The sequence below is a fragment of the Blennius ocellaris genome, assembly GCF_963422515.1.
Source record: "Blennius ocellaris genome assembly, chromosome: 8".
In the NCBI taxonomy this organism is placed as follows: Eukaryota; Metazoa; Chordata; class Actinopteri; order Blenniiformes; family Blenniidae; genus Blennius; species Blennius ocellaris.
The window spans coordinates 18,834,052-18,848,490 of NC_137657.1; the positions used below are offsets into that span (position 1 = coordinate 18,834,052).

Below are 14,439 nucleotides of genomic sequence, written 5' to 3' on the forward strand. Positions count from 1 at the left end.
CGTTAAAAACTGGGCTTCCCTCCATGCAATGTTTTTATACATACGCCACCGGTGGCCCTGTGAGAAGATACAGCTCAGGCTGCAAGAGACACATCATATCTTACTACCATGACCTTCCCTCTCATCCCATGTACATCTGTCTGTATGGAAGCATGTGGGCCAATTGATAGAGCTCAATATTACAGCAGCACTGGACTGGTGATTATTGGCACACTCCAAAGGTCAGTAAAGGTTAAAAAATTAATTCTAATCAGGAAAACTATCAATGCTAATTGTACAGAATGCAAGGGCAACGCACACACACACACACACACACACACACACACACACACACACACACACACACACACACACACACACACACACACACACACACATACACACACACACACACACACACACACACACACACACACACACACACACACACACACTTTCATGAATATTCATGACTGCACAAGTTATGCTTCACTTCAGCGAACAGCAGGCAAACATTTAGCCAGAATGCTCATGAAATAGACCACCCCCCCCCATTTTTTTTTTTTTTACTTCACTATGGCTCTTCCTCACTGTTTCTCCACCCTCTCCATCAACCCTGCTCACTCAGCATCACCATCTGTCTCATCTTCCTTCTCTCTTTGTCTCCATCTACAGACTTTCCTCCATTATTTCTATTCCCTTGCCCCCTCTGTCTCCTCAGTCCTCGGGACACTGGCCCACACAGCATGCTTGATGATCACTCTCATCATGGTCAGACAGCCACAACCTGCATGACCTCCTTGTCTCTTAATTATTCTCCCCTGGCCAGCACAGGCCCAGAGGCACGGTCTACCTTAAGCCTGATCCCGTTCTGACCGACAAATCACTCCTCACATGATACTTTACTCCTCCTTTAAAACAGGCTTGAAGCTTTTGATGTCATCATTGAAATATCTGTCTTCTGCCTTGCTCTGCCCATCACTGTCTCTCACTTTTGCTTTCTGCCCATCCATAACAACTCCTCCCACCACAATTTCAGCTCCCGACTCTTCCCTTCTGCCTCCTCCACACTATTCATACTCAGTCCACTATAAAAAAAAAAAAACCCTTCACTACCCATTCTGTCTATACCAATATTTTTCACTCTTCATTCCTCCTACAGACAGAACCCACAGATGCCTTCATACCCGAGAAAGAGATGTTGAATCCCTGCAGCGATATGGAGAAGTCAGAAATGAAGCGTAGCTGGGCCTTGAAGTTTCCATACAGGCCGGCATTAACTGGTGCAGGCCGCTCTGAGCCAGTGAGTCGAGCCAGTGGCTGAGCGAAACTGCCATTTTCGGTTATCAGGAGGTAGTCATGGTGATCCTCCAGGTGAAAGGAGTGGAATGTGAACTGGACACCTTGGAGTAGAAAAAATAAGGTAATTCTCTGTCAGAGGTTGCAGGAAAGAAAATGCCAGAAACCAGTCGACAAGACATGAAGAAAGCGTCAAACTGAAAATACAACTGTGAACTTTTTTCTCATTTATATTAGTAATGAAGAGAGATGTTCAAATTAAAACACAACTGAATGCAATGACCTTCAAATACATGTGAACACATTTTGTGAGAAACATTTGCTATTCCGAGTCATTTAACTATCGAATTAATTTTTAATTAACAACAATTCTTTATAGCATCAAGACAATAACAGCATATCAAGATTATTCCCCAATCGCTGGCACATTTCTAAAAAAAAAAAAAAAAAAAAAAACACCAAAAAAAAACAAAATGGAAGAAACAAATGGTAAAAGTGACAATACTGAAAGAAAACTAAATGATCAATTGTGTTTAATTTCAAAATCAGTCGTTTTTATAGAACAGCCTTTTTTCCCTCTGTCAAAAATACAACTCAAAACAAAATTGCTTCATCCAACAATGACATGCTTGTCAAATTAAAATGTAAAAATAGCCTACTATGAACTGATCAAGCACTTAGTTTCTAAAGTAAAGTAAAGCTATAAAAATATTGTTACATTACATAAAATAAACGTTTATTCTGGAAAATTATATTCCAGAATGAATAAATAAAAAAAGATCAACTTCTGTAATCTACATGGACAGTACGTGTATTTTCTACCCCACTTTGCACTGATTTAACAGATACATAGTCCTCTGCATCCATGATGGTGAGTTGGCTGCCATTCAGCACAATCAGCGCCACCGTTTCAAGGCCATCTGTTGAATCAGTTTGAATATGACTATATAATGTCATCCACAATGTTTGGTTCACTTGAAAAGTGAACCAAACAAACACCAAAAAGTGAAGAAAAGTATTAAACGCTCAGAAAAAATAACACAAAAACAAATGATTTATTGTGGTCGGTAAAACAGTGATTATATTACAGAGCATATAAGCAAAGCATAAAACTAATGTAGCATCAGCCATGTATGGAGATTTTCCATTATGTTGGGCAAGCATTTATGTTGCCTTATCAGAAAAGAAAAATTATGGTGGAATTATCTTAGATTCAGATTAGTAACATTATAAAAGGGAATAAATAACAAAAATGTTTTGTTCCAGTTAATTTCTTGACCCAACGTCTGGAAAACAAGCGGCAGGACAATGTAATTGTCGCAATTAGGGTATTTCTCCGAACACTGATTGCTTTAGCCATGTGACTTTGGCATAATTTAGCCAAATACATCATGCTACCGGTAATTAAGAGATTGAAACCACACATATGGGCAAGCAGATCATCATTTTTCGCTGCCTTGCCAGTTAAAACAGAGAGGGAGTGTTCTTGCCATCAGCGTCAGAGGATCGATGGGCATCACCATATGCTTCTGTCTCAAGCCAAGGTGTATGCTTTAGTTTAACATCCTTTGAATTTCAAATTCTAAGAAGCAAATGTTAATTTTGGGTATTTTTATACAGCAAGTGTTGCACCTGTTACAATTTCGTCATTGTAATTTGTCTGAAGGTTTACATTTGGGTAAGTTTCAGGTTTAGCTTTGGGTAAGTTTGGGTATGCTTTTTTCTGTACCTGATTTACATTGTAAACTCTTTGTCTAAACATCAGATGTAATTCAGTCAATGACTACCAACATGTATGTATGAAAGAAATACAACTTCATATAAAATATATATATATATATATATATTCATCACATCCCTTGAGTACAGATGTTCACTCCAGGTGAGGAAAATCTAAAATTCTCACTCTGCATGTCTTAGTCAGTTTATTCACAAATGCACAAAGTAAAGAATGACAATAATGTTACTTGAGGATATAAAAATGTCAACATAAATCCATTGTTTGGGCATGAAAAAAACAGTTTTCTGACTCAAAGAAAAGGAAGTGTTTGTGAAACAACAATCTAAGGTAAGTCTGCAGAGAAAAGAAAGGAGCCAGCTTTGACAATAAGATCAACTGGTATTCCACAAAAAGTGCAAAATGACAGTACAAAGAGCCTTCTAGGAAGGGACAGGAGAAACACTTCAGTAAAGCATGAAGATGATGCAGTGAGGAAATTGAGATAAGCTCAGTGTGGTTTTCATATGATAATTAATATGGATGTGTTAAGGAACTGGTTAGTGATCACATAACAGAGTGAGGGCTGTGATAACAGAATTAAACTAATAAAGAAGAGTCACTTGTGGAGAAAATTGAGACACCCGAATTCTTTTAGCAAGTGGCTCACTCAAATTTCAAGTTGGTTCAGAGTGAGTGAAATATTCTCTGAATGGGTAAAAGCCCCTGATTGTACACAATCTATTCAAATAAACATAAGAAGTGAAGGAACTACCGATAAAGAAGAGTCACACATGAAAGTGAATCCTCTGATACCTTCACACAGTAAAAAATGCACTCACAGGTAGTTTTAATAAGTGAGGGCCACACAGTATAATATTATTCATATGTATACTCTGGCCAGTTGCCAGTGATGACAAATTTAAATGATCTTTGCTCAGGCAAAAGATATGCTTGACACACTCCTCACTTTATAATAATAAATCCCTGTGATGATTCCAGGGTCTGCTGAGGGGGTGTCATTTAATTTATGATTACATAATTGGCAATTCCTACGACTGATGCGTCATTTCAGTATGGATATATAAGTTCAGTTAAGCATTCTAAAATATATTCATCTTAACTTGGCTGTAGTTTGAAAGTTCCCACCTTAAAGAGTTATGGCTAAACCCAATAATGTGTTTTAGTTGCATTGCATGCGTACATATGAATGAAAAAATACATAGATTTAATTCATATAGTGTATTTCCACTGGTAGCCACACTTGCATATTCAAACACATCCATATACAGCAATGGTCACTACTCCCACAAAATGCGTTCAAACTCCAATGTGGTTGAATGTCTTGCTCAAGGCACTTCACAAAAATAAGCAGTGCGTCATGAGGGAACCAAACCACCAACCTTTGCATTGGAAGACAACTTGCTTTTCCAACTGAGCACAGTGGTGAGAAAAGCATTATTTTAAAAGAGCGGTGTCCTACCTTTTCCATGGCTGACCTCTACAGTCCACGTACAGTTGAGAGAGTTGGGATAGAGCTCTGGGTAGCCTGGTGATAAGATGATCCCTGCAGGTCCTCTGATATCCCCACCACATGATGCTGAATAGAAAAGGAAGATAATGAATGATAACTGTTACTGGAGGGGGGAAAAAAAGAAAAATTCTAAATGAACCAATAAATCCTTCACCTGAAGACAGAGGAACGATTTAGATGAATAATGCATTTGAGTCATATCACATCCTGTCCTGCTATTTTTATGAGTACCTGTAATTCTGCCAACACATTGTTTTTTTCCTCTCCCTCTTTCCAATACCAGCCCTAATGCCTAACAGGACAATAAATTATTCATTAATTCTATCCATCCATCTATACTTTTCTCTCTACCGGTATCTTAAACTGGAAGTCATCATCAGAAAATACAATAATCCATTAAATTTACTCACAATACACAGCAATTGTTGAGCACATTCAGCAGATTAGTGAATTGAAGCTTTTTTTTTTTTTTTCCAATAACTTCAAGATATTTCAGACTTTCTTCCAGGAAGAAAATTACTGTTTCACTATTTTTCAGTCAGGTAAGGAGAGATGATCCCATTTCCACCACCTCTCTCTCACTCGGGTGCAGTACTTAAAGATGATATGATAAGACATGTTTTCTGAGGGAACAACATTTATGTCACCTCAATAATAAGACTCATGAACAGTTGACAGTTGATATCCAGTAATTTACTGCCAGACAGTTTCTTATCTCATCAAATGAACTTAATGAGATAAACTCCTCCCCTTGCTGGCTGCTCAGGGCTGGGAGGTTAATGCTCGATATGCCTGAAGGTTAACTGCAGTGATTGGCTATTGTTTAAACCTGCAAGTGTTTTCTCACAGTGTCAATATATTTCAGCACAAAGGTCACATGAAGGGCTGTGCTCCTTAAATATTAAAAGGAATTCATGAAATTTGACAATATAACCTTTTTTTTTTTCCTCCTTGTCCATTGTTTGACCTGAAAGACGGTGGCATTGCAGCCAAATGCAGTGATCCCTCAACAGCTATCGTTGACAAATATTAGCAGTAGAACCCTCGTGCATGTACATATTTTCAAAGTAATGAATGTCAGATGATGTTTTGGAGGATCACCGAGATGCCTGCGGCTCCACAGCTGCAACCCCCCTCCCTTATCCTCGCTCTTTCCACCCTTGGGCTCTCCGGCAAGCACAACACATCAAGGCCTGAATCCTTATCCACCAACAAAATTATATCAAATATTTTATTAATGAGCCAAAATTACATAAAGTCATTAAAAGTGGATGAGTATGCTTGGCAAACGATCTACTTTAGAGGCTCCGCAGGCGGACAGCCAAGGTGTTTGGCACCAGCCTGGCACACACCTAGGCTAGAAAACACTCCAAGATATAATATGAATATCGAGAAATAGTACTGGGATGAACTCGTTTAACATGGCATTGTAACATATGCATGGCATGGTGCTCCCATCAACCCTTGCATGTAATTTATTTGTTATTTTCTTGTAGCAGAGTAATATCCATAACCAAGGGACACGTGTGTGTACACAGCAACAGTAATCACCAGAATTGCCCTTTAGTGTGTTTCTAAATTACAGAGAATGAAATACTATGACATACTAAAACTTTAGGATGCTGCTGAACCATAAGCATTGAAGTAAAGTATAATCTCACCTCAATATTGCATGGTAAATAACATCTGAACAAATCTATCCAAGTGTGTTTGCCGAACAAAATGCACTTTGCCAAGAGTGGATCTTCTGTTTGGTTGGTCAAACCTGCTGTAGGCTACTGATGTCTAGTATATTATTCTTGTGTTGTTTCTCAACAAAAACAAAGCAGTTTTGTGTTAGTTACCAAGTTACTAAGACACAATATGCAGTGTATATATGCTGCGCATGTCAGTGTCTGTATGTTCTAGAATTAAGGGTGAAGTACTAATTAGCTCATCTCTTACCACATCAAACACATTGACTAAATATTTAAAAGACATGAAAGAGAGTTGTTAGGTTTTACAGCCATTCGGTGCAATGTTAAAACGGTTTTAAAGAACTAAATATTAAAATGATAATGCATATAAAAAGTGAATTGTGTTATGTGTGTAACTTAAAGTACTTATGCCACTGCTTTAACATTTCTGTGTACCTACCATCACAGGTGGGAAGTGGATGACTCCAAAAGTGATTCTTTTCACAAACGAGCAGTTCCTCGTGGCTCAGCCTGTATCCTGGGTCACACTGGAAGGACACAGTAGACCCGATGGACAGGTCATGGCTTAAGCGAGCGCCGTTCACAGGAATCCCAGGATCCATACAGGAGTACGTGTCCAATGTGACCACTGGAGCAAATAAAAGAGGTTGTATTTGTTAAACATGTTTGAAATAACTACACATACTTACCCTTGCAACTAAATTTACAGCTATGGTTTTTACAACAAGTCATCTTTACAATGTCCACTACCATGATGGAGTGTCTTTGTCTTTTAGCCCGTGGACTTTGCCGTTACTGTGACTTATGATCACAAGGACTGAGTCATACATTTTTATTGTGTTGTGTACAGGGGTGCACTCTGTATCAAATATAGTATTACAATGAAAGGGAGTCTTTCTATTCCCAGTTTACAGGTTGATATTGAACTATTTATATGGTAGAGATAGTTTGCCTCATGCATACAAGTAAAATATGGCCTGTGTGCTACAGAGGTATATCAAAGTCACATTGTATTTATAAAACTCGAAACATCTATTTTTACAATCCCTGAAATGTCTGGGTTGGATTTATTCAAAACGAGAATGGATCAAAATGTTAAGTTCAACAGAACAAAGCGTGAGGTCGTATGCCTATTACAGAAAGTCAATTCTTGAGACTGAGATTTTCATTTGTTTTGACTTTTCAAAAGAGTCCTTGTTTATGTTTACGATTTAGATTTTTTTTCAAAAAGCGTGAACAATAAATTACATCAACTCAAAATATGACAATTCCTGAGTTGACACTTGAGACCGTGTCAGACTTTCTTCCAGGATAACCTTGATAGATTTGTGGGCTCCTTTGGATTCTAAAAACACAGTTTTTAAGAGCTTTATCTTCATACTATGCTTTTTTTTTTTTGCTCTCGTCATCACATCACCAAAGGTCAGAAGCTGTCATTGGATCGACGCTGTGGAGGAGTACAGAGCAGTAGTTGCATGGGGAGTGACAATTGGGGGTACGACCTTGCTGTAAACATACAAATATTCTACCTCCAGTTCCATGCAAGCACTTGGAGAACATCATCAGATAAGACACAGTTTTCTCAACTATTTCTGCTCATAGAATGAGCATGTTTTACAGAATTGCCAGCTCCAGCTTAATTTTCAGGGAGCCCCAAAAAGATGCCCTTGTTTCTCCCTGTGATTTTTAAGAGTGCCATTTGGACAACTTCCAAATAGGGTTTGCTTTTGATGCAGTAAAATTATGCTAATTTTAAACAGTTGTGCGAGACGTCAGGTCATCAGTGGGCAGGCAATTCTAAGACAGCATTATCACGTCATATAGTTTTTGGTCTCTCTTTGCAATTGTGCATGGATTTACATCAGTCATGACAGCATTCATTTCTGAAGTTACAGGGATCATTGTTTCAGGTACGACTAACCATTCAGATTTTTCCGTCTGTACTGTTCATTATGTCTGATGTCAGTGGCTGTACGCTCGGCGTAATGTATCTCACAAAATGTAGGGCACACACATTTCAAATTGCACTCACGACGTAATCTAATAGCGTCAGATATACTCATCCTCAGCAGTCAGAGGAAAGATCTAATACAATCTCAAAAAGTTCCAGCACATCATTATAGGGAAATCTAATCCACAGGAAGAATTCCGCTGTATTATACAGCAGGGCATTGGTGACAAAAAGGCACAGTTATGCAAGCAGGATTTTAAGCCATACATTATTGACATATCACCCTGTCGAATAGCCCAGGTTGAAAGGAGAGTCCTGTCTCATAACCCAGCGTTTTCTCCAGAGAGTATTTGCTCAACTCAGTTATACTTTTTCCCTGAGCATGTTTGACAATAGAGCAAATGTTAAACACTGTCGGTAGTGGGCTCTTGAGTGTAAGAGTTTGACGTTAGTCAATTAATTTTCCTCCAAACTCATTGAGTCTTTCATAAATATGTTGTTTTTTACTGTGCATTTAAAATTGAATTGAATGGCATTTATTGTCATTGTAACAGGTACAACAAAATTACATAGAAGTTTGGGGGAAAGAAGGACAAGAAGAGGTGAGGAGAGGAGGGAAAAAGACAGATTACAGACTGTGCTCTGAGGAGCACAGTCTGTAATTAGAAAAAAAAATCCACCTCAGGCATATTGAAGCATTAGCACAGACAGTATACAACACATCTCAACAACATATCTCAAGACAAGGCACTTTGGTCATAGGAAGGGTAGTTTTGCAGCCCGCCGCGAGGAGGAGGTGTCTCGGCGCACAGCCCATCAGGCGTGCAGCCATCCTTCCCCCTACAGCCTCTGCTTGGAGTTGGGGAGGGGGCGCAGCAAAGGCGGTGAAAGGTACTGGTGAATTCCAGTGGGCCAAGGTAGGGAAGGGGAGGGGGAAATGGGGAGGAAGGGGAGGGAAGGGGGGGGAGCAGAGCCTTCGTTCCATGCTCACATCCAGGAGAGTTGAAGACAAAATACCAGCCTTGGCGACTGGGTGTCTGGGCATCCGAAATGTAGATTAGGTTGTTTTCGTTCAGACGATTCAGCTTTATCTGTCGACCTTGAGTGTCTCTGGCCTTTGTGCTGCTCCAATATTGGCAAGAATTTTAACTTTCGCCAAACATTCTCCAAGATGGTTTCAATTTCGCGTAAACGTTCAAGAGTCGTGACTTGCGTACTCTTGAGTTCGTTTATCACATGAGTCTGAGCATTCAAAGCTTGGCACAGTCCTTCAGTGACGATAGGCAGCCTTCCCAATGCAGCTGCCCGTGTCTTCTCAACTTTGCGATAGATCAAAAAGCCGCCAGCCTTAATTCAGCAGCATACCTGCTATCATTAATCCCAATATGTAGAGGTCCTCCACATCCTCGATGGAAAGAATGGCCAAACACAGGGACCTCCAGGAATCCCAGGAATCCAGCGTGCATCCGGCTGCAAATGTCCCATCGGGATATGCAGGCTCTCCTTTGCCCAATCGTCGTGTCGTAAAAATTTGGTCGATCGCATTGAGAGACCAGTTGATCAATTCCATGGTTCCGGTTGAATTCGGATGGGGATATGAAGAGAGGCTCTTGTTAGATCTGACACAGTACAAGATGGGAGCAGCAAGCGGGGAAGACGAGGGGGAGAGGAGAGAAGAGAGAAGCGTCCGCCTTCGCCGAGAGCCGGAAGAAGAAGAAATTGATGCACAAAATAATTTTGAAAGATGTATTTTGTTCCAAAGGATTATATCTTCCCTTCCAGGTAAAACTGGAGCTCTCGTTCTTTTCTGTTCCAGTTCACATTTTATGTTTATTTGGCCTGAAATCAATCAATCGGTCAATCAATTAATAAAAAACAATCATAGTTTGCTGCATGCAATGGTATTGACACAATGTCCTGGTGCTCATGTTTATTCAACATTATTTTGTATAACCAATTTTACAAATGAAGTGGGTTTGGTTTCCCTAAAGCATTTCCACGTTAAGATATGTCCTCTAATAGCTGTGGAAGAAGCTAATATGATCTTACTGTTATTGTTTTTTGATAGCCTCGTCAACCAAAGAGAAATGCACTTGAGAGCAAAACATAATAAGACAAAGGCACTTGAGGCCTGCTTTCAGTCAATAATACAGACATAATAACAAACTCTGTCTTATGAATCAAATTGGAGCGGCAGAGGTAATGGTCCTAGTGCAAACAATTGTGAAAATAGATCACAATAAGTCCAGAATATCATTCAATACCCACCCACAATACCCACCTCCAAAGAAAACAGTGTGGAAAGTGGAATAAAAAAAGAGCTTACAATATTAACTCCTCCAATTAAACACTCTGAGAGCCATTCATTGTCTGGAAACATTTAGATTTTCATAGGGAGTTTCCATTTCATTTTGCATTCTTAAAATCACAGCGAGCATTTCACATGACAAGAGGCAGTGAAATAAAAGTACACATTTCAGTAACAAATAGTCAATTGGTCCCTCCCTTCTTAGATATATCGTCTTTCAGGATCATGACTCAGTTTTTAATTAAGTCATTGTCGATAATATTCCCTCAACCTCGTAAAAACTGCTCTTATTTATTTTCATTTATTTGCATGTACAGATTAAAGCACAAAGTATTGAATTTTACACAGCTGATTTTCTAAAATTGGATGTATAATTTTTATCGACCGTTGCAAAGCTCCTTCGCTAAAGTTCAGTTATCAAATCATGTTCAACTGCTGATTATTGCTTAGATTTAAAATTGTCTTAGTCTGAACTTTAAACCACTCAAAAGAGAACATGAAATTGCTCCTCTTAAGTGACAAAGCATGTCCAAATAAATACCTCTGACAAATGCATCACCCAAAGAAAATGCCCAATCCTCTAGATATCAGAATATCCTCAAATGCTGCAACCAAATCAGCGTTGATAAGGAAAATGGGATGAAAGGCAACTTTGTGAAGCTAAACATTTTTTTTAAATGACTCAATATGCCATCTCTGATTGGGAACAAGCAGCTACTATCATGATGACATAGGTTATGAAGTTCAAAAATGCACTGAGAAACAGTGCTGAATTATTATTATGCAATAGTGCAAAGAGTAACTATATACATTCACGGTCCAAACACTCCCATATGAAAAGATCTGAACAAGGAGTATTGAGCCAATGATTCTGATTACTGTGCATCACTGACTCCTCTATAGCGTCTGGCTTTTATTTCACAGAGGAGCCATTCCCCAACCTTCAGTCGCTGCTAACGGCTTCAAACAACTTTCACTGATCAGTCTGAAAAACTTGTGAACTGTGAAAAATGAACAGTCAGTAGATAACATAGGATTAACAGCAGCAGCATTGACCTTGTTCTGCCTCCCTATCCAAAGTCAACAGTGTTTGAAATTATGTAGTTTCACTCTTAAATTTTTATCCCCGTACCTAATCCTAATAAATTTCATTTCAACCTTTAGAAATGAAACTCATTAAGTGAAGTTGTTAGAAAAATACTAAACCTCTTGTAATGCAATCCACCTGAAACACATCCTCCACAAAGTCTATTGTCGACACAGTCAACGGAACTGCACAAATGTTTAAAAAGAAAAGCAAAGCAGGTTAACTTTCAGTGACATTCTCTATTTTACCGCCTTTAGTTGTTTGACAAACGAGATTCAAACGGTTCAAAATCTTTTTGAATCCACTGAAACATACGAGTTCGACATTGAATGTAGTTTCAAACATGAGCACTTCGTACCGTCTAAAAATAAAAGCTCAAAAGCTATATCTCATCGAGGTCGATGCTTCATTGTGAATGTAGATAATAGTCGCACGCAATCTCACCTTCATAGAAGATCTTGAAGCCACTATTTGAGCGACTGTTGTCGGTGGTAAAAAGGAGATACAGAAAGTTGCTGCTACTAAACAGGAACTGGGGAACTTGAGTTCCATTAAAGGAGCCAATCAGAGGAGACAGCAGGTTGGCACCATCATGCACTTCCAGAAAGTCATAGCTGAGCTCAGTTTGAAACCTTGAAAGGGAAAAGAGAAGACACGTGGAGTTGCAGAATTGATACTTGCAGACATACAAGAGGAAGAAGCTCACGCAGCAAGTATTCCAATTATTGCAACCGCCTAAGATCAATGACTTTCTCAGAAAAGTGACATGGTATGGATCTCTGAGCTCCCTCTAGTCTCTACATCTCCAAAAAATAGACAAGAACATAGAGTTTCGATATAATGATCAATACAATTGAAAAAAAAACTTCAGGCATTTTAAGATGGACAACTGTGCTTCTTGGGACCAATAATGAAAGTAATTGTGCAGGTTACCTTCAGTGTACTGCCATCAAAAATTCCATGAATACATTTGAAAAAAAATGGGCTCAGGAAAAGGTAAAAAGATTTCAGTTGGTTTCCCAAAAAGGTCTAAGTGAAAGTATGTCTTTGCGTTTTTACAAAGGTGTGTGTCTCCAATGAAAAAGCGATGACTTTAAACTATGTACAATTCATGATTTCTCCTTTTACTGTTAGGGAATAAAGATCTTAAAGAAAGACATGTTTTCCTTTTTCCGGCACCTCTGCAAGGCAGTAAATGCCAGGAAGCAAAATAAAGAATTACTTGAGCCTTTCAACATTTTTGGAAACTAGGTCCAGGTCTGTGTTCTTCCCTCTCTGACGTTCTATTTCGAACACAAAGGCTTCTGGCGCTGAGGATAAGAAGCTTGTTTCTGTACTCACACACAGTATGTGCCCTAACTGTATACGAGTTTGTGTTTGTTTATAAGAACATTCGGAAATGCATTTACATCCATATTAGTACCCAAATGCAGTATAGTACATGTCAATAAAATGAAAGTAATAGTGTGGCTCTCAGTTGTTGTCTGTATATTGAAGAGTGTATAGCTTTCTCTCCACGGTTGAATTGTTACAGTACTGTCATACAGACCTGTCAAAGCTAATCTTGATGGAACGTCCCTGCTCGGCCTCAATGACCCACTCACAACTCAGGGAGTCTTTATAGTATCCTGGCCACCCCGGGGAGAGGATGACACCCGATGGCCCTGAGTAGTGCCCCCCACAAGGAGCTGGAGGGGCGAAGAAGTGGTGATTTTTTATTTATTAATTTTTTTTTTGGGGGGGGTGAGATGGAAGAGATAAAGAGATGAGTAGAGGAGCAGAGAGAAAAGCAGAAGAGAAGAGAGGAGAGGAGACACAAATTGTTGTTATAAAGGTGATACCACTCAACAATCTTTTGAACCTACATAAAACAGTATTAAAAGCAAATACATACAGGATGACTCACCAAAGTACAAGTACCAAAAATACCTGAAAATAAATGTAGCCTGCTTTGGCTGGACCGAGCTCTATGTTCAGCACAACCCACTTACTTTTTTGTTTTTAATCCAGATTCATTTCTTCTTTCTTTTTCATTCTAACTCAAAAACTGACTTATCTGTCCAACAACCACACACTTGGGAGCTATTATAGTTCAGTACCTTCACATTTGGGAATCAGCCCGCTCCACATCACCTTGCCTTCCTCCAGATGGCATGTTATGGTGTCAGCACCTTGCGTCTTGATGAAGCCCTCTTCACAAACTACAGAGATGGAACTCCCAAGTTGGAAGCTGTCACCAAAGCGCCTCGCATTCAGTGGTACACCAGGGTCGGGGCACTCATTACGCCCAAACGCTTGTAATGAGAAGAAAGAGAACAAGATGTGGTGACAAATGTTCTTGTGTGAATGAGAAATGGGGTCATTGAGTTGTGAAAAGATAAGGGAAATGGATGTAACTGTCTGTAAGGGAGGGGAAAAAAACCTACAGAGGTCTGCTCTCACACCTGAGGTCAACAAAAGCCTCTGTCTTCAGAGCTTGTTGTGAAGAAAAGAAAGAGCAGGCTGGAGAGTTAAGCCCTATATTTCCTGTATAAATTGTGCTTTTTGTTAAGGAACTATTAGCCTCACTTGGGCTACTGCATAGCCACTTTTCTTCCTCAATCTTTCTAAACGTGTCAAAATAAATTTGCTCAGCTCAGCTTACTTATTATAACTCGGCTGTAATGTGATCATGTCAAAAGCACTTTGATTTTACTTTTTGCTGTCTAATTATTGGTGGTATATTGCTTTGACGTTTTGAAATGTGTGCTAAGGTGTTTTGAAAGGAGCCAACAAAGCAAATGCATTCTGACTAGGCACCTGTTAATAAAGGAACAAAAAATGGGTAGACTAGGCTGCGTGACTGAGGACAAACAAATCCACATATT

General features: G+C 39.2%; 1 protein-coding gene across 1 annotated transcript in view; it reads right to left on the reverse strand.

Annotated features, from left to right (window-relative positions):
• The window catches only part of LOC308133227 (CUB and sushi domain-containing protein 3-like), a gene marked incomplete at both ends in the record, with an annotated part of 215,521 nt that overhangs the window by 125,075 nt on the left and 76,007 nt on the right, over positions 1–14,439 (reverse strand). Inside the window, 7 exons of the mRNA XM_080500528.1 lie at positions 45–57; positions 1,167–1,382; positions 4,479–4,595; positions 6,666–6,854; positions 12,017–12,204; positions 13,122–13,260; positions 13,672–13,866. Coding sequence (XP_080356654.1) covers positions 45–57; positions 1,167–1,382; positions 4,479–4,595; positions 6,666–6,854; positions 12,017–12,204; positions 13,122–13,260; positions 13,672–13,866 — 1,057 coding nt within the window. The remainder of the gene's footprint in view (positions 1–44; positions 58–1,166; positions 1,383–4,478; positions 4,596–6,665; positions 6,855–12,016; positions 12,205–13,121; positions 13,261–13,671; positions 13,867–14,439) is intronic.